The following is a 26,744-nucleotide window of genomic DNA, read 5'->3' as shown; positions in this document are numbered from 1 at the left end:
AAAGCACCGAGCTGACCTTAGCTGATCTTGGAAGGGAGGTCCAGAGTGGACCTGGTCAAGGACTTGAGCTGCAGAGCAATTGCAGACTTTGGAAAGTTGGAAGAGTCCTGGGTGATGGAGAACCTCGATGGTTTCGGGGGAAACCTTGGAGTTTCCATGAATTCACCAGGAGTCAAAGGTGACTCAAGGAAAAAAAAGTTCAGAACTGGTAGGCTTGAAAATTAGAGCTGGTTTGAGCTGCCTAGAATGCCCCATTAGGATCTATGCACCTAAGAATAGAATAGAATTCTTCATTGGCCAAGTGTGATTGGACGGCCAAGGCAGTTGTCTTTGGTGCATAAGCTCTCAGTGTACATAAAAGATATAAGTGATAAATCGTAATCCTAAATACATTCATCACGTAGAATGTATGAGCAGGGGTGGGATTCAGCCGCTTTGGACCGGTTCAGGCGAACCAGTTGCTAATTTTACATCTGGTTCGCCGAACCGGTAGTTTCAGGGACTGGTTGGCCCTGCCCACCCTGCTCGGCCCCTCCCACAAGTCTCCACATGGCCTGTTTTGGATGCCAGCTAAGTGCAGGGCCCATGCAGAAGCACTGGGAGGGCGAAAAACAGGCCTCCTGGAAGTTCTGGAAGTCTGAAAATGACCCCATTTCCGGCCTCCGGAGCCTAGGGGAGGCTGTTCTCACCTTCCCGGAGACTCGAGGAAAGCTTCCAGAGCCTGGGGAGGGAGAAAAGCAGGCTTTTTGGAAGACCGGAAATGGGCCCATTTCCGGCCTCCTGAGGGCCTCCGCAGCCCGGGAGAGGCCGTTTTCGTCCTCCTAGAGCAGTGATGGCGAACCTTTTTTGGCTCGCGTGCCACAAGTGGGAGGAGCGCAGGGGGGGTCAAGTGCGGGCGTGCAGCACCCATAATGCAACGTGCGACCACCCCAGTGTGCATGCGTGCAAAACGCGCGACCACCCCCATTTTTACATGTTTTTTTTTGCCCTCCCCAGGCTCCAGGGGCTTTATAGGAGCCTGGGGAGGGCGAAAAGAGCCTCCCCCCCCCAGGCCCTCCGGAGGCTTCAGGGACTGTCCAGAGGCTTCCCTGAAGCCTTTGGAGTGCTTAAAACCATCCTCCGAGCAAACCGGAAGTGACTTCTGGGTTGCTCGGAGGGTCGTTTTAAGCGCTCCGAAGGCATCAGGGAAGCCTCGGACGGTCCCTGAAGCCTTTGGAGCGCTTAAAACCACCCTCTGGTTTGCTCGGAGGGTGGTTTTAAGCGCTCCAAAGGCTTCAGGGACGGTCACTGAAGCCTCCGGGGGGGGGGGGCAGGGGAGGCTCTTTTCGCCCTCCCCAGGCTCCTATAAAGCCTCTGGAGCCTGGGGAAGGCGAAAAATAGCTTTTAAAAAGGTGAACTCAGCTGGCCAGCGCACGCATGCGCGCTGGCCAGCTGACAGGGCAGTGCCTCGTGTGCCCTGACAAATGGCTCCGCGTGCCACTTGTGGCACGCATGCCATAGGTTCGCCATCATGGTCCTAGAGGCTTAAGGGAAGCCTCTGGAGCCTGGGGAGAGAGAAAAACAGGCCTCTTGGAAGTAAGTCCACAAACAGGCCTCCAGAGCCCCGGAGGCGGGGCATTTTTGCCCTCCCAGAGATTTGAGGAAAGCCGCGGTGGTGCAGGAGGTTGAGTAGGCCACGCCCGCCATGGTCATGCCCACCCAGCAACCGGGCAGAGAACCAGATGCTAACATTTTTGAATCCCACCCCTGGGATCATACAGTGTGAGGTAGAAGTAAGGGGACAATGGAGTCCTTTTATTGTCCTTGAACACTTCCCCAAAGTATAACAGAGTTCTTTTGATGTTCCTTGGCTTTTCCACCTCCCCTTATCTCTTCATTTGGGTTCAGGAGCAAGCAAGGTTGGCCATGGATCTCTGGAAGCCCCTCGTTGTGAAAAAAAAGGGGAGGGAATTATAAAGACATTTCTCTTCTTTCTCTTTCTGGAGGTTAACACAACCCATTTGCCCGTTTCATCTACAGCTCTGGCGTGATCCCAGTGCATACTTCGATGTCCAAGTAACACCCATAGTGTGTAAACTAAGCCAAGAAACATGGAGTCCTTGTCCATGGAGCTTCTTGGTCAGCTGGGTAATAGAAGTCCCAAAGGTGTCTTCCTTTTTTTTCAAGAGGCAACTGGACTTTCTGGTTTTTCTTCGAAGACGGTTCGCTTCTCATCCAAGAAGCTTCTTCAGCTCTGACTGGATGGTGGAGAATGGAAGGATTTATACTCCTTGCAGGCAGCTGGTCGGAAAAGCTCAGGAGGCTCTTCAGCCAACACAACACACTTCAAAGCCAAGATTACACTCAAGCAGGAAGTTAATCCACCCCAAGGATAAAACAACACAAAATGAGCAACGTGGTATATTGCAGTACAATGCAGTCAGCCATGTGTAGATCTGTACATTGGGGAAACAAAACAACCACTTCATAAACACATGGCACGGCGTAGGAGAACAAAACCCATCAGGACCAGATTCAGCAGTCCATCTTCATTTAAAAGACGAAGAACACACTTTTTGAAGACAGGAAAGTCCACATTTTGGACAGAGTGGACCGCTGGTATGAAGGAGGGATCAAAAAGGCCATCTATGTCAAAATTGAACAGCCCTCTCTCAACAGAGGAGGAGCGATATGACATCATCTATCTCCAGTTTACAACACAGTCCTTTCAACAGATCCAAGAAGGCTCCATTGCCCATTTGCACCATTGCGTTGACACTGATAACAGAGATAAGCCTCTGGGTGGCCTTAACGGCTCACTAAAAGAATGCAAATGACCAGCTGGCGTATAAATCCTTCCGTTCCCCACCCTCCAGTCCGAGCTAAACAAGCTTCTTGGATGAGAAGTGAAACGTCCTCAAAGAAAATCCAGTTGCCTCTTGAAAAAGCACCATTGTGGGGTCCTTGCTGCTCTCTGAGCTTGCTGGCTTTCTCGTAGAGTGCACTGATGATGTTCGCTAATTTGGTAATGAAATGTCTACAAGAAAACCACCACGCTCAAGAGAGCAGCAAGGACCCCACGGTTGAACCCGGAGCTCCAAAATTTTCTCTTCTGTCAGTAAAGAAACACTGCATAACAACATCCAAAACACTGCATATAAATCCAATCAATCAATCCAACAAACAAACAAACAAACATCTCATTTGTTTTCAGTTCCGTCTTCTCTTAGTTTCGTTCATGATCCATTTCCTTGCTTCTTAAGGTTCTGTCAGAGTTTGTTCCATAAATTCAAATCCAGAAAGCACACACAGATAACTGATGCAGCTGGATTCATTAGCTTCTTTATATACATAAGAATAGATGAATAAATGTACAATACCAACAGGTGATTCTTCCAAGGAAACAGAAGGCAGGAGAGTTACAGGCGAACACAAGGAGTTGGCTTCATTTCAATAGACAAGCCAACTTATTTACTTCTCAGAGCAGCAGACCGCTTCTGTTTCAGTTTTCAGCTAAGCAACGCACAGATTCCAAGCTTCTGTTTCTGTTTCAATTCTCTGCACAGATTCAGATCTGTTTAAGCTCCCATTGGCTGACTTAGTTGCTATGCCTATTCATCGACTGACCTTGTTCCAATGTCTCTCCCAGTCATGAATATTTTAACATTCTGGAGCCCTGAATGGGACCTTCCTCTCTTCTTCTCGGTTGGAGTCCCCCCCCCCCCCTTTAATCCCTCTACTGAATTCTGCACTCCTACTGGAGAATTGTAGGATGTGATTGTAGGTTCTGAAATTCTCTTTCACAGACACTGGCAGTCTCAAACATTTCCGAGACAGAGAAAAAACAATGGCTTAAAATGTTTGCCAAAGGACCTTGGTAATGGGTTGGCTGTCCAGAAGCAACTTGTGTTGGTGGCCAAAAATGATGCCCAGAAATTGTTTTGATGTGTTCGGAGTAGCTTCTCTGGCCCAGTGCGATTCATTCTCAACAACCACAAATCCGCCACTTAACAAAACCAGAGATCCTTCCATTTCCAATGCAATGATAATGTTTTTTTTTAACTGGAAAAGCAAAAGTAGGGCAATGCGAGGGTGTATTTTTCAAACCAGAGGCTAATTTTGAAGATGGAAATTGTACTATTTGTGGGAAGCAAAATCCCATTCGGTTGCCAAATTCCGATTCGTGCTGGAAATAAAAATGGAAACTGACTGCAAGGAAAGAAGGTTTTATTTGGTTTTCCAGAAACTTCAATGACAGCAGAAATGTTTCTGGGGTGACTGACGAAATGGTTGAGTGTGTGGATGGATCTTTATAGGTTTCTGGGGTTTTGTGATTGAGATGCTACAGGGAGTTGTGCAATGTAGTGAGCCTTGTGTCTTTTGCTATTCTAATGATGGTAGGTTAATCCTATTTTATCCTAAAGGTCATGTCCTGCCCTTAGAATTTGGATGGGGGAATGTAATTTCTTAATCCCATCAGATGTGGGAGCTGTGGCTGAAGGCGTTTTGTTTATGAATAGATTGGTCCAGTCTTTCTTAATAGTCCAACAGTACAAAATATTCATCTCTGAAGACTTGAGACTTCTTCTTGAGGCTATGGCAGGAAGACTGGGGCTGCTTTCTGCCTTTGTTAAAATTTTTCTCTATTTCTCCTTTGGGGAAATGTAATATTCTATCTAGGGAACATGGTGGCTCAGTGGCTAAGATGCTGAGCTTGTCGATCTGAAAGGTCGGTAGTTCAGCGGTACGAATCCCTAGTGCCGCATCATGGAGTGAGCTTCCATTACTTGTCCCAGCTTCTGCCAACCTAGAAGTTCGAAAGCGCGTAAAAATGCAAGTAGACAAATAGGAACCACCTTTGGTGGGAAGGTAACAACGTTCTGTGCGCCTTCGGCATTTAGTCATGCCGGCCACATGACCACGGAGATGTCTTCGGACAGCACTGGCTCTTCGGCTTTGAAACGGAGATCAGTACCCCCCCCCTGGAGTCAGGAACGGATAGCACATATGTGCGAGGGGAACCTTTACCTTTAATATTCTTTCTCTTTTAATATTCCCCCAAATAGTTCATTCTCTAGTTCAGGCGTGTCAAACTCCAGGCCCGGGGGGCCAAATTCGGCCCGTAGGGTTCTTAGATCCAGCCCAGGGGGCCTGCCTGGATATAGCAATAGTGCCTCTGCTCGTGAAAATGAAGCTCCGGGGGCTGCGCGTAGCCCCCCACCCCATCCTTTTTCGCCGGCAGAGGGCTATCAAAACAAACTCAAAGCAAAACAAAAGGAGAAATATTTCCCCTTTTGCATTTCAGCATGCAAGAAGGGACAGAAAAGGAGAAGGGGAAAGAGGAAAGACCCCCTCCCCAAAAAAGGAAACAGCAAGGAAGGATAAATAAGGAAGGAGGGAAAGGAAGAAGAAAGGAGAATGAAGAGGGAAGGAAAAAGAAGAGGAAGGAAGGAAGGAGATTATAATGAGAGTGAGGAGGGGGGGTCTCAGGAAAGTCCTGCCTTCACACCACAGGCGCCACCGACACAAGTTCTGTATCACACCCACCATGGCCCCAGCCACATCACACCCTGTGGTCCTTCTCCCCAGCGCTCTGAGGTCAAACACAATCGGAATGGAATGGAACAGAACAGAACAGAATTATTTATTGGTCAAGTGTGTGATTTGTGTTTGGTGCACAAGCTCTCATTGTACATAAAAAGACATGATACATTTGTCAAGAATCATAAGGTATAGTACAGTGATGGCGAACATTTTTTGGCTTGCGTGCCACAAGTGGGGGGAGTGCAGGGGGGCGTGTGCGGGCGTGCTGCACCCATAATGCAATGTGAGACCCCCCCCCAGTGTGCATGTATGCACAACGCGTGACTCCCCCATTTTTAAATGCTTTTTGCGCCCTTCCCAGGCTCCAGAGGCTTTATAGGAGTCTGGGGAGGGCGAAAAGAGCCTCCCCCGCCCCCCAGAGGCCCTTCGGAGGCTTCAGGGACCGTCCGGAGGCTTCCCTGATGCCTTCGGAGTGCTTAAAACGACCCTCCGAGCAAACCGGTGACTTCCGGTTTGCTCGGGGGGTCGTTTTAAGCGCTCCGAAGGTATCAGCGAAGCCTCCGGACGGTCCCTGAAGCCTTCAGAATGCTTAAAACGACCCTCCGAGCAAACTGGAGTTTGCTCGGAGGGTCGTTTTAAGCGCTCCGAAGGCATCAGGGAAGCCTCCGGACAGTCCCTAAAGCCTCCGGAGGGCCTCCGGGGGGGGCGGGGGAGGCTCTTTTCGCCCTCCCCAGGCTCCTATAAAGCCTCTGGAGCATGGGGAGGGCAAAAAATGGCTTTTAAAAAGGTGAACTCAGCTGGCCAGCGCGCCCTGACAAATGGCTCCGCGTGCCATAGGTTCGCCATCACTGGTATAGTACTTCATGATAGTCATAGGATACAAATAAGCAATCAGAAAACAATATCAATATAAACCGTGAGGATACAAGCATCAAAGTTACAGTTCTATGGTACTAAGTGGGAGGAGATGAGTGATAGGAACGATGAGAAGACTAATAGTAATAATAATGCAGCCTTAGTGAATAGTTGGACAGTGGTGAGGGAATTATTTGTTTAGCAGGGTGGAGGCATTCGGGGAAAAAACTGTCCTTGTTTCTAGTTGTCTTGGTGTGCAGGGCTCCACAGCGTCGTTTTGAGGGCAGGAGTTGAAACAATTGATGTCCCAATTATGATGCGGCCCTCAATGAAATTGAGTTTGACACCTCTGCTGTATGAGGTGAGGAGGAGCTGCTCACAAATTGTTCTGGACTTTGCAAATCAGCAGATGACTTCTTTACATTGGCAGAAATGAGTTGTTCGGGACTAGCCTTCCCCCGGGGGAAAAACGGCACTCTGTACATGTTTAGTTGCGTGTTTTCCAAGGCTGGTCGTCAAAAAGCAGACCTGGACTCAGAGCTTTGGTTTTTTGTATATAAAAAAAAATCTTTCTGTTCTTTTGCTCCATCCTGAAACATAGGTAGTCCTCAGTTTGCAGCCGTTCAGTTCGTGGCCGTTCAGTTAGTTACAAAAGCACTGGATCATTTTTCACACTTACGACCATTGCAGCATTCCCATAGTCACCTGATCAAAATACAATTTTTTGGCAATGGATTCATATTTATGACGTTTGCCCCGGGACCATGTCCTCATATTTCGTGATCTCCTGACAAGCAGGGGAGGTTAGATTCGCTTAAGAACCATCTTATTGACTTAACCACCTCAGTGATTCATTTAACAACTGTAACAAGGCAGGACGTAAAACGGGACAAAAAACTCACTTAACAGAAAATGGGGCAGCACTCACTTAACAAACGTCTTCACGACATAAATTTTGGGCTTCATTATATGGTCGTAAGTTGAGGATTATACGTAGCTAGAAAACCAAACCTACCTGCTGTTTTAGAAATGAGGAAATAATGTTTCTGGTTTCCAAAATCCGAGTTTTCCTTCAAATTGGCAGAAGGAACAACACATTCTTTTCAGTTTTTGGAACAAGGCTGTATTGTACCTTTTTCGGGGCCAAAAGCCATATTTCGTTTCGGAATGACGCACCAGAGGTTCTCCGCCGCCACCCATAAAGCACGTAAACGGGGACTGGAACGATACCTTAAACGTAAACGCTCTTTTGGATCACCTCAGTCTAAATTTTAATTTCTCACGTGAGCTCCTGGATCAGTGGTTCTCAACCTGTGGGTCGGGACCCCTTTGGGGGGTTCGAACGACCCTTTCACAGGGGTTGCCTAAGACCATCGAAAACACCTATTTTCGATGGTCTTAGGAATCGAGACACCAATTTTAGGGTTGGGGATCACCACAACATGAGGAACTGTATTAAAGGGTCGCGGCATTGGGAAGGTTGAGGACCACTGCCCTGGATGCTTGCAAGCAGGAGATGAAACCCACCAGAGGTGGGTTCTTACCGGTTTGCACTTTCCACCGGTAGTGGAAATGGTGACTGGGTCTCCGGCGACTAGGGACCTCATGCTCGCCACGCCCCCGAACCGGTTCCCTGGTCGCTGCGACATCTTTTTCTGACCTTTTAAAATGTTCTGTTTATGCACAGACCTATTTATAGGCAACTGCGCACATGCGCAGAGTGTGCGCTAAGCGTGGGTGCGCAAAATTGAGCACGCACCGAACCAGCAGTAGTGCCGGTAGGAGCGCATCTCTGAAACCCACCTATGTCTTCTGGTGTTCCTCCTCAAGTAGTACCTCGCGATCTGTTACCACCTGCCTGGAGGTATTTTTGGACTTCGATAGTCCCATCTTCCACGAATTAAATCCCCCCCCCCTTTGAAGTTAATTTAGACAGCTTTACTGACTGGCGGTCATAAATGCCCGGTGAACTGCATGCCCTGTGTTGAAGCACTTTTTAAATTTTATTTGATCAGTTTCATTGAATGGCCCCCAGTTCTACAGATAGCAATAGTACTTAGACATACATACCGCTTCACAGTGCTTTACAGCCCTCTCTAAGCGGTTTACAGAGTCAGCCTATTGTCCCCAACAATCTGGGTCCTCATTTTACCCACCTCGGAAGGATGGAAGGCTGAGTCAACCTTGAGCCTGGTGAGATTCGAACTGCCAAATTACAGGCAGCCAGCAGTCAGCAGAAGTATCCTGCGGTACTGCATTCTAACCACTCTGCCACCATCGCTCTTATAGTCATCAATTGCATCACTGTTTGGTTTGGTCTCAGATAGAAAGTCTGTACAGAGAGTGGTGAGGACAGTGGAGAAGATTATAGGAAGTCCAATTCCCGTTATTCAGGATACTGCTTATAAGCACTATGTGCTTAGAGATCGAAGCATTGTTAAAGACACCCACTTTATGGTCTGTTTCTGTTGCTGCCCTCTGGGAGGAGGTAACTTTGAATGGTCACTAAATTGTTCTAAGTCAAGGACTACCTGTACAAATGACCACAATTGAGCCCAAAACTTATGTTGCTAAGTGAGACATTTGTTAAGTGAGTTTTGCCCCATTTTACAAGCTTTATTTTGCCACAGCTGCTAAGTGAATCGCTGCAGCTGATAAGTTAGTAATCCAGTCGTTAAGTGAAGCTGGCTTCCCATTGACTTTCCTTGTCAAAAGGTTGCACAAGGGGAAGTCACGTGACCTTGGGACACAGCCACGGTCATAAGTACGAACCAGTTGCCAAGCCTCTGAATTGTGATCACCTGACCATGGGGCTGCCACGAAGGTCGTAACTGTGGAAAAACGGTGGCAGGTCACTTTTTTCAGTGTCGTTCTAAATTTGAACGGTCACTAAATGAACTGTTGTAAGTTGAGGACGACCTGTATTCTGAATTTCCGGTCCTATCAGCTGCAGAAAGAACAGGCCATAACACGTGATTTGTAGGACTTCTACCCTAAAACATTTCCGAGGTGTCAGATCGTCTGTTGCTGCAGGAGATAGGAATGGGTTGATGCAGGGTGTCAAACTCCATTTCATTGAGGCCGCATCAGGATTGTGTTTGGCCTCGTGGTGTGGGTTTGGTGGGTGTGGCCAGCTTCATGTCACTTGTGTTGGGGGCACTTGTGGTGGCCAAGTACTAAGGCATGACTTCCCTAAGACCCTCCCTCAGTCTCAATATAATCTTCCTTCCTTCCATCCTTCCTTCCTTCTTTCCTTTCTTCCTTCCTTCCTTCCTTCCTTCCTTCCTTCCTTCCATCTTCCTTCCTTCCTTCCTTCTTTCCTTCCTTACATCCTTACATCCTTCCTTCCTTCCTCCCTCCCTCCCTCCCTCCCTCCCTCCCTCCCTCCCTTCCTTCCTTCCTTCCTTCCTTCCTTCCTTCTTTCTCTTCTTTTTTCTTCCCTCTTCATTCTCCTTTCTTCTCCCTTCCCCTCTTTCCTTATTTTTCCATCCTTGCTCTCTTCTCATCTTTCTTTTTCTTTGTCTTCCCTCTTCCCCTTTCTCCTTTCCTGTCCCTTCTTGCATACTCAAATGCAAAAGGGGAAACATTTCCCGTTTTGATAGCGGAGTTCGGGAGTGGGGGCTGCGCGCAGCCCTTCCGAGCTTCGTTTTCACTGGCAGAGGCAGTGTTTGCTGTTTCCAGGACGTTTCCAGGACGACCCTGCAGGCCAGATCTAAGCACCGCGCAGGCCAAATGCGGCCTGCAGGCCTTGAGTTTGACACTCCTGGGTTATTGGAATGGGGTGAAAAAGCTGGATGGAGCTTCTTGAAATGGGCTTCTGCCCTCCACAAACACCCGTCTGTCTTCTCATCCTTCGGCTCTCATACTGTGTGCCAGCAGTATAATGCAGTTGTGTGCCAAAGCAGCAGCCTTGGCTGTTCCCCAGAGTTGCATTCCAGATTCATGGAAGGCCTACCGAAGGTCCGGAATCCCTCTGCGGCCTGGCATTCCCTGAGACCAAAAAAATAGCCAAAATTTCTCGCCAGAAGCCTCCCGTAATGCCGTTTTAAACCTTACAGCCAAGGCAGACATTTGGGGCCGAGTCACTCGATTCTGACCGAGGCTTCCCAAGAGCATGAAGCAAGCTCCTGGTCCCGACAAAAAAATCTTTTATTTATTGACTGTGAATTCTGCTCATTCACATCCAGCAAAGTCTTTCAAGGGAAGATTTACAGTCACAGACCTTCTCTGGCTTGGAGAGCTGCCAGGCCGATATCTGCCAAACTTGGCCAGGAGTCTCGGAGAGTCACGAACCAATGAAGCGAACGAATTGTCTCCTGCAAACTCCACTCCCCTTTCGCTCCTCTCTTATTTCCTCTGGGAGGGACCATTCAACGTCCACCTGTGGCCTTACTCCCAAGTCAACCCTTCTTCCTTAGCTGATCCCTTCATCTGGCAACTCTGCGCATGCCTACACTGGGAACAGGCTCCAGCTGTTCCTCTGCCTGACTGATGTCTGACTCCGAAGGCAGCTGATAACTGGCATACGGCTCTGGCCCCCTCTCTGCTTCTGACACAGAGCCCTTGTCAGAGCCTTCCCCAGACTCCAGGACTGCCCATCTTGCTCTCCAACCTCTTCACTGTCCGAATCTGCTGCCAGCTCTGCAGGCCACTGGCGGGCCACAAAGTTACAACGAGACTGAAAAAAGTGACTTCTGACCATTTTTCACAGTTATGACCTTTCCAGCATCCCCATGGCCATCTGATTTACGTTCGGATGCTTAACAACTGGCTCACGTTTATGATGGTTGCAGTGTCCCGGGGTCATCCGATTCCCTGTTTTTCGACCTTCTGGCAAGCAGAGTCAATGGGGAAACCAGATTCACTTAACACCCAGGTTACTAATTTAACACCTGCAGTGATTCACTTAACAACTCTGGCAAGAAACGTCGTAAAATGGGACAAAACCCACTTAATACGTTTCTCACAGCCACATACATTTTGGGCTCGGTTGTGGCCGTACGTTGAGGACCACCTCTAATGCAACATCAGATTATTAGAGACAGTCCTCAAGTTACATCAGTTCATTCACTGACCAATCAAAGTTACGGCACTGAAAAAAAAGTGACATGATCATTTTTTCCCACTGAATGACATGATCAAAATGCAGATGTTTGACAATTGACTCATATTTGTGATGGTTGTACTGTCCCCGGGGTCATGTGATCATCTTTGGCGGCCTCCTGATGAGCAAATTCAACGGAGAAGCCAGATTCACTTAACAGCCGTGTTACTGACTGAACAACTGCAGCGATTCGTTGAACGGCTGCAGCAAGAAAGGTCGTAAAATGGAGCGAAACCTGCTTTACTAATGTCTCACTTAGCAACAGAGGCCAACTTAGTGGCCGTACGTAAGCCGAGAGCTGCTTGTAAATGCATTTGTGCCAATACATAAAATTGGTCTAATTGGGGACAGGAATCAAGCTGTACACATTGTCAACTGTACCATTTGTGGCTTTTGTAGACCACAAAACGACTTGGAATTTTCCACCTTTCCAGCTTTCTGGAAATCTCTGCCAATCTGCTCAGAGACCTGAGACACGTTGCCATTAAAACCTTGGCAGAATGCAGAAAAGTCTCTGGGCCTTGTCTTTTGATGGGCCCTTCTACAATTCTAGGCTGTTAGAAGTTAACCTTGGATTGTAATCTTCTTCTATATATATATAAATGACGGTGTGTGTGTGTGTGTGTGTGTGTGTGTGTGTGTGTGTTCTAGCATAACTCTGGAACGCCTTGAGCAATTTCAACCAAACTTGATACACAGTTGACTTACTCCCTGGAAAAAACTATTGTGGCCATAAGACACCCCTAACCCCCCCCTAGAGGTGTGTGTTCTGTTGTGATACAGCCTGTTGTGCCTTAAAATGGCTTCTACTGTACTTCCATAAAATGGCTTCTACTGTACTGCCATAAAATGGCTTCTAATGTAAAGCACAGTGGAGTTGCCATGGTACTCACAGTACTCCACAAGGGGGTTTCCTCTGGTAAGGGGGAAAAACCCAACATTAGGAATTATGTTTCGTCCGGACATTTTCCTCCTATAAATAAATATCTGGGCAATGCCGGGTTATCAACTAGTATTTAAACATCTGGGAAGTGTCCTCCAAGAAAATGGATAAATAATACAGAGTTCCAGTGCTTTGAAAAAAAAAATTAGACAAAGATATCACTAGACGCTCGCCTTACACTCGGAAGGTTGAGAATTAAATCCTAGATTTAACAGATTAACAGAGTTGGAAAGGACCTTGTAGGTCATCTAGCCCAACCCACCACCCAAGCAGGAGACCCTACCTACACCATTTCTGACAGATGGCAGTCTCGTCTCTTCTTGAAGGCTTCCAGTGTTGAAGTAGTGGTAGTGTTTGTGTGCGACTGGCAGATTGGATGTCAAATGTATGATGTTAGCATAGGTTTTATTTGTTACATATTATTTTATACTAGAATTTTTAACTGGAGCGTTTTTAACATGTTCTGGTCCTTGACTCGAAACCTAGATAGTGGCAGATGTCTCTCATCTGGGGTGCAAAGAAAAAATATCTGCTGCAAACTCCATATAGGCATCAGGACGGGCGCCCGACCAGTAAATGCTGAGCTCTATTCAATCGCACCAATTTTAACCCGAATTAAGGGATTAGGATGTCGTAAAAAGGGAGTGGTCACTCCCTTTTGACTATATTTGACTACGTAGGTCAGGGATGGCGAACCTATGGCACGCGTGTCACAGGCACGCGTGTGCGGCTGGCCAGCTGAGTTCAGCCTTTTTTAAAGCCAGTTTTCGCCCACCCCAGGCTCCAGAGGCTTTATATGAGCCTGGGGAGGACGAAAAGACCCCCCTGCCTCCCCGGAGGCTTCAGGAGCTTCCATGAAGTCTCCGGAGTGCAAAAAACTGTCCCCAGGCTCCTATCTTGTTTCCCCGAAATTACGACATGTCCTGATAATAAGGCCATGCCATATTTTTCCTGTGGGCAAAAATATACGCCCGCCCCCAATAATAAGCCCCCTGGACAACCCCCCCTCCAGCCAGGCAGAGCGCCACTCACCAACCTAGCGATATCCCGAAGGCGCAAAGCCGCAGGAGCTGGAGGGGGGGGCAAAGGGGGTCACATTGCTTGACGCCTTTGGGATACCTCTAGGTCAGGGGTGGGGAACTGTGGCTCTTTTGCGACTTGTGGACTTCAACTCCCAGAATTCCTGAGGCAGCTATGTTGGTTCTGGAATTCTGGGAGTTGAAGTCCACAAGTCGCAAAAGAGCCAGTTCCCCACCCCTGCTCTAGGTTGATGGGTGGCTCTGTGCCCAGATGGAGCAGGGGGGTTGCCGGGCAGCTTCTCTCATGAGCAGTCGCCCGGCAACGCCCCTTTCCAGTTGGGCAGAGCGCCACTTACCGACTCAGTAATATCCCACAGGCGCTAAGACGCGTGGCGCTCTGCCTGGCTGGAAAGAGAGGTTGCGTGAGCACTTGTTCTGCCTCCAGCTCGCGTGCCTCCCAGCCTCACCGTGCCCAGCTCTCCTTGCAGGGCTGGGTCGCTAGCGCAGCCCTGCTGCCGCTATGCTCCAAGCATAACCGGCTTCCAAACTCTGGAGATCTGCTGCCGAGTCTTCCGGCAGCGGCCGCTCTGGGACGATGCTCTATGGTTGTGGGCTGGCTGTTGGAAGACTCTGGTGGGCCAGGCGCTTGCGCAACCTCCCTTTCCAGCTGGGTAGAGCGCCATGCGGCTTAGCACCTTTGGGATGTTATTGGGTTGGTGAGTGGCACTCTGCCCAGCTAGAAAGGGGAGTTGCCAGACAGCTGCTCATGAGCATGGTCACGTCATGGCGGCTTTGTTGTGCTGCTGCGACAGCGCAACACAGCCATTTGCCCCTGAGGCTCTGCCCGGCTCTTCAGGCACCCGCTTGCAAGAGAGCAGCCACCCGGCAACCCCAAACCAAAATGGGGAGGAGCGCTTGTCATGCGCGCATGCGCACTTGGGGGGCTTGTACATTGCATTATGGGTGCGGCACACCCGCGCACAACCCCCCCTGCGTTCACCCCACTTATGGCACGCGAGCCAAAAAAGGTTCGCCATCGCTGACATAGGTAGTCCTCAATATACAACCATAATTGACACCAGAACTTCCATTGCTAAGCAATTGTTAAGTGATTTGCACCTGATGTTTTACAATTTTTTGCCACAGTTAAGTCACTGCACTTGTTATGTGAATCACATGGTCGTTCAGTGAATCCATCTCCCTTCTCTACTTCCTTCCTTCCTCCTCTCCTTTCCCGTCCTTCTCCCCTTACCTTTCTTCTACTCCTATTCTTTTCCTTCCTACCCTCTTTCTTTCTCTTCCTCTCCCTTCCATCCTCCTCTCCTTACTTCTTTCTTCTTTCCCGTCTTCCTTTCCTCCTCTCCTCCTGTCTCTCTTTCTTTTCTATTATTGTAGGTGTCTCTTTCAGGTCTCCGTTTATATTTCCTTGGATTGGTATTTCCGCAAACCCAAATATAGTTTGATATCATTTCTTATTCCCTTACCTTCGCTAATCTATCCTAACTATATTCCCCCCCCTTTGTGTCTCTCTCTTGTATATATACTTATATATTTAATATTTTGTTTTCTGTTTTCCCCTTCTTCCTCCCCTTTTCCACTTAACAGTGCATCGCCTGGGTTCTATATCTTCTCCAGACTTTCTTTTCTAGTTTCCTTTCTCTAGCCAATCATAAAAATTTCCCCTTGTTTGGTTTTTCGTTTGTTTTGATAGCCCTCTGCCAGCAAAAACAGAGCTCTGGTGGGACGGGTAGTCCTTTGCTATTTCCAGGTTGGCTCCCCGGGCTAGATCTAAGCACCCCATGGGCTGGATCTGGCCCCTGGGCCTTGAGTTTGACACCCTCTCTGCAGGCACATGAGCCGTCGTCCAGCTCAGCTCCACTGCACCTCCCGCTGACCAGCTGATTTTTGGGCCTCTGCCGCGCATGGGCGGGGTGAATGTGGGAGATGCGCCCATGCACCAAGGGTGGGGGAGCACCCCCCATTTTGGCCCCCAGGAGGCTGCGGGGAGGCCTGATAGGCCCAAAACAGGGCACGGGGGGTGTTTAGGGTTAAGGTTAGTGGCCCTCCTGCGGCCCATTTTTGCTCCCAGGGAGCTGCGGGGAGGCCTGGTAGGCCCAAAACAGGACGCGGGGGGTGTTTGGGGTTAGGGTTAGTGGCCCCCCTGCGGCCCATTTTTGCTCCCAGGGGGCTGCGGGGAGGCCTGGTAGGCCCAAAACAAGGCGCGGGGGGTGTTTAGGGTTAGGGTTAGTGCCCCCCCGTGCGGCCCATTTTTGCTCCCAGGAGGCTGCGGGGAGCCTGGTAGGCCCAAAACAGGGCGCGGGGGATGTTTGGGATTAGGGTTAGTGCCCCCCCCCGTGGCCCATTTTTGCTCCCAGGAGGCTGCGGGGAGGCCTGGTAGGCCCAAAACAAGGCACGGGGGGTGTTTAGGGTTAGGGTTAGTGGCCCCCCTGCGGCCCATTTTTGCTCCCTGGAGGCTGCGGGGAGGCCTGATGGGCCCAAAACAAGGCACGGGGGGTGTTTAGGGTTAGGGTTAGTGGGCCCCCCTGCGGCCCATTTTTGCTCCCTGGAGGCTGCGGGGAGGCCTGGTAGGCCCAAAACAAGGCGCGGGGGGTGTTCAGGTTTAGGGTTAGTGGCCCCCCTGCGGCCCATTTTTGCTCCCTGGAGGCTGCGGGGAGGCCTGGTAGGCCCAAAACAAGGCGCGGGGAGTGGTTAGGGTTAGTGGTCTCCCTGCGACCCATTTTTGCTCCGTGGAGGCTGCAGGGAGGCCTGGTAGGCCCAAAACAAGGCGCGGGGGGTGTTCAGGGTTAGGGTTAGTGGCCCCTCTGTGGCCCATTTTTGCTCCCAGGAGGCTGCGGGGAGGCCTGGTAGGCTCAAAACAAGGCACGGGGGGTGTTTAGGGTTAGGGTTAGTGGCTCCCCGTTCGGCCCATTTTTGCTCCCAGGAGGCTGTGGGGAGGCCTGGTAGGCCCAAAACAAGGCGCGGGGGGTGTTTAAGGTTAGTGGCCCCCCTGCGGCCCATTTTTGCTCCCAGGAGGCTGCGGGGAGGCCTGGTAGGCCCAAAACAGGGCGTGGGGGGTGTTTAGGGTTAGGGTTAGTGGCCTCCCTGCGGCCCATTTTTGCTCCCAGGAGGCTGCGGGGAGGCCTGGTAGGCCCAAAACAGGGTGCGGGGGGTGTTTAGGGTTAGGGTTAGTGGCCTCCCTGTGGCCCATTTTTGCTCCCAGGAGGCTGCGGGGAGGCCTACTAGGCCCTAAATGGAGCGTGGGGGTGGATAGGTTTCCTCGCCCACATATACGAGGGCGAGGGGAAGCATGGGGGTTGTGTGCACATGTGTGTGCGGAGGGGGTCACGTGCACATGTGTAGGGCAACAGGACCAGAGGCGGGTCACACGTGTATTGCATTATGGGTCTGGGTGCTTTCGGCCCGCGACGACGAAAAGGTTAGCCATCGCTGGTCTAGCCTAAGTATTCTTATCTGGTGTTCTCTGGTAAACTAAGATCCCATGGGTTATTACGATTGAAAAAGAAATAAACCTTTTTTTCCTTAATGAAGAATTATTTCATTATGTAAAGCCGACACACTGGTGGGAGGTTTTGGTTTTTTTTTGCATGCGAGCTGCTAAGCTGCCAGCCTGGCACATTGTTATTATTGTACATTACATAACGCGTAGATGGTGAAGATTAACAGTGGATTGCATTGTGCAAAGGGTTTGTACTTTGTGCGTTGTTTTTATGTGATATCCTGCAACCTGAATGTTATTTGAAAGGTGCCTCCGGGGCAAAAAAAAAAAAGGTTGAAAAACGTCATATGAAATTACTTATTATAATCGGTCAGCCGAAAGTTTCTATGAGAATCAAGTCCATTGTTTATTCAATACTGTAAAATATGTGATCTTTCTATCACACGTTATGTATGTGGAGAAAAAAAACAGTTAACAGGTTAAACAACAATAAAGTTTGGAGCACAAAATTTCTTTTTTTTCTTTTTTTCCTTTTAAACTTTTATTTTATTCCAAAGATTAAAATACAAAATTCAAAAGAAAAAGAATTGGACAAAAACAAAAGTAGATAAGAACCCTACATCATCTTCATCCTCATAGTTTAACGACCCCATAATCCCTTGCGGGGTGGAGCAGCTGAATGGAGCTAGCAGAGTGTTTAATGGCCGGATGCCCTTCCTGATGCCAATGGGGAGTTTTGTTCAGCAGATATATTCTCATTGTGCCCAAAGAGAGAAATATCTGTCTCTACCTAGGATTGAACTCATAGCCACCTGATTGTGAGATGAGAACTCCACCCCGAAGCCGCCGAACCACCCAAGATAAGAACATTACATAAAGTGAATTAAAAGGACAGAAACAACCCCAAAACCACATACTATCTTCCTTGGATGAATATTGGCAAATACAGCGCAGCTACAATAACTCTTCCCCCATGCCTTGCAAAACAGATCCAAAATTTATAAAGGTCTACTAATTGCAATCCCATTTGACCTGCCATACATTGTATATACCAGGGGTGTCCAAACTTGGGAACTTTAAGACTTGTGGACTTCAACTCCCAGAATTCCCCAGCCAGCATGGCTGGCTGGGGAATTCTGGCAGTTGAAGTCCACAAGTCTTAAAGTTCCCAAGTTTGGACACCCCTGGTATATATGAAGAAACTGGTTGGTTAGATGCCCTTTCTTTGCTATGGAACTACAGTATGCGATCAGGCTTAATGAATTGACAGTTAAAGCTTGAACATTAATGAGTAGTTACGAAGGGCCTTCTCCCCTTCTTTCCCTCAGGCTTGCCCCACAGAAGCCTCTCCTCTTCTCTCCTATCCCCCTTCTCTCCCTCAGGCTGGCGCCATTGATCCTCTCCTAACCCCTTCTCTCCCTCAGGCTTGCTCTACAGAGCTATCTCCTATCTCAGTGATGGCGAACCTATGGCACGCGTGCCATAGGTGGCACACGGAGCCATTTGTCAGGGCATGCGAGGCGCTGCCCTGTCAGCTGGCCAGCGCGCAAGCACGCGCTGGCAAGCTGAGTTCACCCTTTTATTAAAGCCATTTTTCGCCCTCCCCAGGCTCCAGAGGCTTTATAGGAGCCTGGGGAGTGCGAAAAGGGCCTCCTCTGCCCCCCCCCCCCCCCGGAGGCCCTCCGGAGGCTTCATGAGCTTCCCTGAAGCCTCCAAAGCGCAAAAAAACGGCCCTACGGGCAAACTGGAAGTTTAGGAACGGACTTCCTGTTTGCTCAGAGGGTCGCTTTGAGCGCTCCGAAGGCTTTAGGGAAGCCTCCTGAAGGTCCCTGAAAGCTTCGGAGCGCTTAAAACGACCCTCCGAGCAAACCGGAAGTGACTTCTGGTTTGCTCAGAGGGTTATTTTGACTGCTTCAGAGGCTTCGGAGGTCCCTGAAACCTCCGGGGGGGGGGGTAGGCTGTTTTCGCCCTCCCCCTCCTCCTATAAAGCCTCTGGAGCCTGGGGAGAGCGAAAAAAGCATGCAAAAATGGGAGGGGGTCGCGCTTGTAGTGCACGCATGTGCACTGGGGCGGTGGTCGCACATTGCATTATGGGTGCGGCACGCCTGCACACAACCCCCCTGCGCTCCCCCCACTTATGGCACACGAGCCCAAAAAGGTTCGCCATTGCTGTCCTATCTTATCTTCTTCTCTCCCTCAGGCTGGCCCCACAGAGACCTTTTCTATCTTATCCCCTTCTCTCCCACAGGCTGGCCCCATTGATCTTCTCCTATCACCTTCTCTTCCTCAGTCTTGCTCTATAGAGGTATCTCCTATCTTATCCTCTTCTCTCCCCCAGGCTGGCCCCAAAGAGACCTTTTCTATCTTATCCCCTTCTCTCCCACAGGCTGACCCCATTGATCTTCTCCTATCCCCTTCTCTCCCTCAGGCTTGCTCTATAGAGGTATCTCCTATCTTATCCTCTTCTCTCCCTCAGGCTGGCCCCACAGAGGCGTTTTCTATCTTATCCCCTTCTCTCCCTCAGGCTGGCCCCATTGATCTTCTCCTATCCCCTTCTCTCCCTCAGGCTTGCTCTATAGCGGTATCTCCTATATCCTCTTCTCTCCCTCAGGCTGGCCCCACAGAGGCCTTTTCTATCTTATCCCCTTCTCTCCCTCAGGCTGGCCCCATTGATCTTCATCCCCGCAGGGTGGATGAGTTACATGCTGGCCACGCCAGTGGTGGGATACGACCAGTACGCCCCGATACGGTCATACTGGTGCCTGCTGCGAGCACCAGGTACCGTTCCGGTACAATACTCCGGAGGGTCCACTCGCCCACCCTCCTTACTTGTATTTGAGCCGATCGGGGCTTTTGCGCATGTGCACGGAGCATATGGCACCTGCGCAATGTTCCGCCGAGCAGCTGGAGCGTCACGGGTGGCAGGTATGCATGCATGTGCTGTGCACGCACTGCACTTGCACATGCTGGACGCCCGGCCCCGTTGCAGCATACCAGTTGCAACGGGATCCGGAACCCACCACTGAGCCACGCCCATGCCCAAGTGGCAGTTGGAACAGAGTTCTTTTCAGGTGGGGGAGTAGAAAGTCTAACTCCTTAGCATCAGAGCATGTTAATAATAATATAAGAAATGCTAATGCTCTGATAATCATTTCGAAAAATCCTTTCTAAGTGAGCACCTAGAAGCTAAGAGGAACATACATGCCAAATTTCAAGTTTGTAGACTTTATGGTTCTGGAGATTTCGTGATGATGCGTGAGTGGTATTTTGCGTGAGCGAAAGCAATGAAGCAATTTACTTTAGCTTCCTGCACACTGAATAGAGAACCGTTTGAAACATTGGGGGAATTTTCCTGAGCCTGCCCTCTCGATAGAAAAGAAATGAATAGCTCTAAAAACAATGCTTTGATTTCCCTCTCTTGTTTTCTCATGTTGAATTCCCTTGTCTAATTCTTACGTTGTCCTGCGGTTTGCAGGGAAGCTCCTGGTCCTGACCGCTGCCACGGAGACGACAGAGGGCTACCGGCGCTTTCTACGGACCACAAAGTATTTCAACTACACTGTCAAGGTGTGTACTTTCTATATTGAAAAAAAAAAGAGAGAGAAGGGAGGGGTGGGAACATCGCCAAATAGAAGGGTTAATCTGAGTTCTCCTTTTGCTGCCTTTTTGTAAATTATAGGATACTTTTGGGAGAACAGGTCAAAGAAAGCTAGGCTAAGGATCCACCGTGGCTGAGAATTCTGGGAGTTGTCGTTCTGAAACATCTAGGCCAGGGGTGAAATTCAGTCGGTTCTGACAGGTTCTGGAGAACCGGTGGCAGAAATTTTGAGTAGTTTGGAGAACCGGCAAATGCCACTTCTGGCTGGCCCCGCCCCATCTACTCTCTGCCTCCTGAGTCCCAGCTGATTGGGAGGAAATGGGGATTTGGCGGTATCCTTCCCCCGGGAGTGGGGAGGGAATTGGGGATTTCACAGTATCCTTCCCTTGCCACGCCCACCAAGCCACACCCACAGAACCCGTAGCAAAAAAAAATTGAATTTCACCACTGATCTAAGCCCGTGAGGGTGAACCTATGGCACGTCTCTGCGGGCACGAGAGTCATTCCTCAGCTCAGCTCCATCGCACATGGTGTGCGTGCCTCCCACCAGCTGGGTGATTTTTGCATCTCTGCCATGCATGTGTGGGGGACAAGGCGCATGCACAGGGGTAGGGTGCATGTATAGGGGGCAGGGATTTACCTGCGCATGCGGAGGGTGGTGGGCACGGTGCTTCTCCCCACGGCCCGTTTTTGCTCCCAGAAGCTGAAGGAAGGCCTACTAGGCCCAAAATGGGGCATGGGAAGGCGTGGGGTGGTGGTGGTGTTGCATGCCCATGCACAGGGGAGCAAGGGGGCGCAGGGGGTATCGTGTGCACATTGCTTTGCTTTCAGCATGCGATGACAAAAAGGTTAGCCATCCCTGATCTAGGCCACCTCAAGCCCAGAATGGTTGGTAGATGGGTGGAAATGCCAGCGTTTTACTGGTCCTGTCCCCGGGGAAGAGCATCTAAATTTCAAACTAGAAGAACAAGATTTTTTTTTAAAAAAATAAAATGGTTTCTAACAGAATTGGGACCTTGGTGGTCCTCCAGTCCAACCTCTTGCTCAAGCAGGAGACCCTACACTATTCAGACAAATGATTGTCTCTTAAAAATCTCCAGTGTTGAAGGACTCACAATTTCTGAAAGCAAGTCATTGCACTACCTTAATTGTTTTAACTGTCAGGAAATTTCTCCTTGGTTTTAGGTTGCTTCCCTCCTTGTTTAGTTTCCATCCATTGCTTCTTGTTCGGCCTTCAGCTGCTCTGGAGTATAGGTTGACCCTCTCTTCCTTGTGATAGCCCCTCCCCAGTTGTGGTATTCAGCCGGTTTGGATTGGCTCGAGCGAACCAGTAATGGTGACTCGCCCAGGCTCTATGCCAGTGATGGCGAACCTATGGCATGCGTGCCATGGGTGGAACACGGAGCCATTTGTCAGTGCATGCGAGGCGCTGCCCTGTCAGCTGGCCAGTGCGCATGCGCGCGCTGGCCAGCTGAGTTCACCCTTTTTTAAAGCCATTTTTCGCCCTCCCCAGGCTCCAGAGGCTTTATAGGAGTCTGGGGAGGGTGAAAAGAGCCTCCCTTGCCCCCGGAGGCCGTTCGGAGGCTTCCCTGATGCCTTCGGAGCACTTAAAACAACCCTCCGAGAAAACCGAAAGTCACTTCCGGTTTGCTCGGAGGGTCGTTTTGAGCGCTCCGAAGGCGTCAGGGAAGCCTCTGGACGATCCCGGAATCCTCCGGGGGGGGCAGGGGATGCTCTTTTCGCCCTCCCCAGGCTCCTATAAAGCCTCTGGAGCCTGGGGAGGGCGAAAAAAACATGTAAAAATGGGGGGGAGCGCCTGTAGTGCGCGCATGTGCACTAGGGAGTCACGCATTGCATTGTGGGTGCGGCACGTCTGCACACGACCCCCCCTGCGCTCCCCCCACTTGTGGCACGCGAGCCAAAAAAGGTTCGTCATCACTGCTCTATGCCATCCTATTTAGCTACATTTTCTAAGCCATGCCCATGCGGGCAAGCCACGAACGCTCACAGTTTCGGTGCGCAGCAAACCGGTGGTAAAATTATATGAAACCCACCTCTGCCCCTCCCTCACCTGTCTCAACCGTTATCCTAATGTTTCTCCAAGACTTTAGGACTCGGCGAAGATTGGAAAGGAGGTGATGTTGCCCGGACGGTCGGCGGAGGTCAGAAAGTCCGCTGGCTGAAGGCTGAAATGGAGAAATACGCAAACGAAGAGGATCTTATTGTCATGTTTGTGGACAGGTAAGGCTGATCAATCTTGGGCTGAATCCATACAAGGCGAATGTGCCAAGTGAAGTTCTCCTGTTGGCCAAATCTGGCTCTAGGTTCTGCCTCACAACCCAAGACAAAAGATCATTTAAAAGCAATTTATTAGAATACTCTGATAAAAATGGGTCTCCCTCTGAAAAAGGGGAACCCGTAAAGGTGGCTTTACTTTTATAGGAAGCACAGTAAAGAACCTCAAAGTAAAAGTTGATTGTGTCAGGTTAATGGTTTAAGAGCTGACCAGCTGCTACGATGATGTAATACTAGGAATGAGTCAGCAAGATTTTTGGGCTGATATCACTTTAAGAGCCTATAATAAGAAGAGGCCCTGTTGGGACATATCTCTTTGTGTGTGCCTCCGTGCTGTAATTGCTGATTGCTGTTTATTTGAGGTCTGATTAAAGTATGTGTATGTATATATTCTTTGTAGATAAAACCACTATTTAAATGCAAACCTCTGTTTACTGTATTTGCTCCTGGGTTGTCTCACATAGTCACACTGCGCGCACTCTGACAGATTGGTTTAGAATTAACCATCTCCCTAGTTACAACACCAGAATTAAAAACTCCAATATTATGTGAGCACAGCCACAGAAAAGAGCATCGTATTTTGAATAAAAGTATTGAATGCTCTCCTGCCAGTCCTGGTTTCTAAGAGAGAGGCTTTCCTTAAAGGTTACGGCTTATTGTGTCAAATTAGTAGCAGTACATCCAAAAGAGCAAATTTAAAGCACAAGGAAACCCACGTTGGTTAGCCAGTGGAACAGTACTACAAAAACCATATTGCAAGTATTACAAAGTCCATCCTGTGTGGCCCACAAGCCACAGCCCATAAATTGAAGCTGGCTTAGAGTGGGTTCTCCATCTGCCTAATCCAGGGGTCGGCAACCTGCAGCTCTGGAGCTGCATGTGGCTCTTTCATTCCTCTGCTGCAGCTCCCTGTTGCCAGTCAGCTCCACAATTGATAGGGCTTTCAGCTAGGCCAGGTAGAGGAAAGCTAGGAGGAGACTCTATGGTGAGGGAACCGGACTTCCGATCGGCTCCAGAATTGAACAGGAGGCTTCTGGTTAGGACCTTTGTGGCTGTTTGAGTGTTTAAGGTTGCTGATCCTTGGCCTATCCCAACCATTCCCACGCTTTCTAGAAAGGAACCATTGTTTCAAGCGCTAACTCAGAACGTGTCTTCTCCTTTCCACCCCTAGCTACGATGTGATCCTGGCTGGAAGTCCAATTGAACTTCTCTGGAAGTTCCTGCAGTTTAAGAGCAACCTGGTCTTCTCAGCAGAAATTTTCTGCTGGCCCGAGTGGTCCCTGGCTGAGAAGTACCCACCGGTCACTTTTGGAAAGCGCTTCTTAAACTCTGGAGGTAAAGGGCGTTAGGAGGGGGCCGTGGGGTGAGGGTGGAATGAGGGCAGCTCCCAATTCCATATGAGGAAGACCCTTGTTTTGTGCCAATACGGATGTGGGGGGATTTCAATTCTGTGTGATAACGCGGGGCCAGGCACGGAGGCAACACAGTCCGCTGATAGTTCAAAATGCCCTTTATTGCTCCCACGTTTATGGCAAGTCCCGGACACACACACACACACACACACACACACACACACACACACACACACACAGCCTCTGACTGCAAATAGTCCAGAAAAAGTCTGTTAGTACTACGGCTGCAAAGCAAGAAGTTCCCGCGGGGCAAGGGAATAAGTCAATGAGTCCAGGAAGCAAGGAGTAAGGCAAGAAGTCCAACAAACTCCAAATGTCGACAACGGCACACAAAACTCCACAACTTCAGCATTTGTTCCCGACAAACACCCCTCCCCACAGCATTTCCTTAAGTCTCAGTCCTCAGGTGTGCCTTTGGAAGAGGGGGGGCGTTCACCTCCCGAGTCGTGCGGTCAGCCTGCGCTGTTTCCACCTCCTCTCCACTCTCTGCGCTCGGGGATCCGGAGAGGGCGGTTCTTTGTCATCACTTGAGTTCCGTCCCTCTTCATCGCCACTGCCTGCTCTCTCTCGGTCGTCCTGCCCCTGTCATCCCAAGCCTGAAGCTGTCTCGTCCTGCTCCTCCCTGTATTCTTCCGAAGCCAATGAGGCCTCCCCCTCAACCTCAGTCCGCGCCAGCTCCGGCTCATCCCCCTCCGCGGATTCAGACTCCGACCGGGGGGGGGGGGGACGACATTCTGGGACCGAAGGACACATTTTGAAATAATGCAAGTAGTCCTCGGCTTAGGACCACAGGGGAGCCAAAAGTTCCATTGCTAAGCGGTTAACTGAACTTTGCCCCATTTTACGACCTTTCTTGCCACACGTTAAATGAATCACTGCAGTTGTTAAGTTAGTAACAGGCTTCCCCATGGACTTTTGCTTGTCAGACGGACACAAAAAGGGATCGCGTGACTCTGGGATATCGCAACCGTCATGAAACACACGCCAGTTGCCCAGCATCCAAATTTTGATCATGGGATTGCTTCAACAGTCATTAGTGGGGAAAATGGTCGCAAGCCGTTTTTTTTTCAGTGCCGTTGTAATTTCGAACAGTCACTAAGGAATAGTTGTAAATCAAGGACTACCTGTATCGACTTTAGCAAGAACTTGGGGAAACTGTATAGGTAGAGCTGTTGGCCGTAGCTATGGAAGCCTAGCAGAGGGTACAGCAATAGAAACCATAGTTTGATTTCTGCAGCTTACTACCAGTAGTCCTCATTTAGCAACTGCCTCATTTAGCAACCATGTAGACTTGCAAGGGCTATGAAGCAGTAATCTTGTGACCAATCCTCACATTTATAACGTTTGCAGAATCTGTAAAACAAAGGAAAGCCCAAAATCATATTGTAAGGACGGTTACGGTTTCACATAGCAACTATTTCGTTTAACGACTTTAATGAAGCGCCATTCCCAATTGCAGTCGCAAAATGAGGACTACCTATAAATCAAAATCAAAGGAACTGTTTGAGCGTGAACCAGCTTCTTGGAAGACTGTCGATGTTCCTTCTGCGTTTTTTACAATTCCTGCCATTGTTTTTCTTTTTTTTAAAATAGTTTTATTTTATTTTATTGGGTGTCATTCATTCTAATACAAATAAAACTAGTAGAATTAATCATAGCTATTACATTCAACCAACTTATGTATTTCTAATAGGAATACACATTTATATTAAGTTATCATCTATCATTCTTTAATTATTCCATGTTTTCTCTTGCTGTGGCTTTTATTTTATTATGTAAAAGTGTATACACGCATATTCCCCCTTTCTCTTATTTCTGTCTCTTATTCTATCTTTTAATCAGGTCACCCTTTTATTAAAAGACGTTTTCTTTCTATCCTACCGAACGTTTAACCATGTCACCTACCTAAAAAAGAAAGGAAAGGAGAGGGAAAAAGAAAAGCAAATCAGAACCTCAAGAAGAAAGAAAAACCATCTATCTATCGTCTCTCATCCGCTTTAGTATTTTAATTGCTGTGCTTTTTTTAAACTTGCCTCCCATATTCTCATTGTTTTTCAAGCTGAGGCCAGCCAATCACTCTTTGGATTCTTGCAAGATTGTACAGGCATCTGTTCTGACCCCCTTCTTCGTACACCAAAGCAGTCCAAGACAAGAATACTGCTAGACGATTTATTCACAGTAAATTAACACACTGACTAGACCTTGGCACCAATCCAGACTTCCAAGATAAGAAACAGACATGAGAGCTTCTCCAGCGTTGGTAATTAAGTTGAACCCTGCAACCAGCCTCCAGGAAAGTCACTCCTTATATACTATCTTGAGAGGAGCCTAATTACAACCACCTGGGTCCAATTCTCTTCTGTATCTGCGTAGTTGTTCTCTACGTCTATCAGCCCTCCGTTGTCGGGCGTCCAGGACCAACTCCCTTGTCTCCTCCCCACTGCTCCAAGGCATGACGTCGGGAGCATACTCCCTTTGGCTTTCACCTCTGCTCCATGCCTCAGGTGCCTCCTGGTGGCCAACCAGCCTCTCTGATCC

The 26,744-nt window shown here is 49.2% G+C and overlaps 1 protein-coding gene across 1 annotated transcript in view; it reads left to right on the top strand.

Moving 5' to 3' along the window:
• The window catches only part of PLOD3 (procollagen-lysine,2-oxoglutarate 5-dioxygenase 3), a 62,746-nt gene that overhangs the window by 5,227 nt on the left and 30,775 nt on the right, over positions 1–26,744 (top strand). The window contains exons 2-4 of the mRNA XM_081970021.1: positions 20,377–20,468; positions 22,604–22,740; positions 23,966–24,129. Of these exons, the coding sequence (XP_081826147.1) occupies positions 20,377–20,468; positions 22,604–22,740; positions 23,966–24,129 (393 nt within the window). The remainder of the gene's footprint in view (positions 1–20,376; positions 20,469–22,603; positions 22,741–23,965; positions 24,130–26,744) is intronic.

The sequence above is a fragment of the Natrix helvetica genome (genome assembly GCF_964273705.1).
Source record: "Natrix helvetica genome assembly, chromosome: Z".
NCBI lineage: Eukaryota > Metazoa > Chordata > Lepidosauria > Squamata > Natricidae > Natrix > Natrix helvetica.
This window is presented reverse-complemented; position numbering and strand designations above follow the sequence as displayed.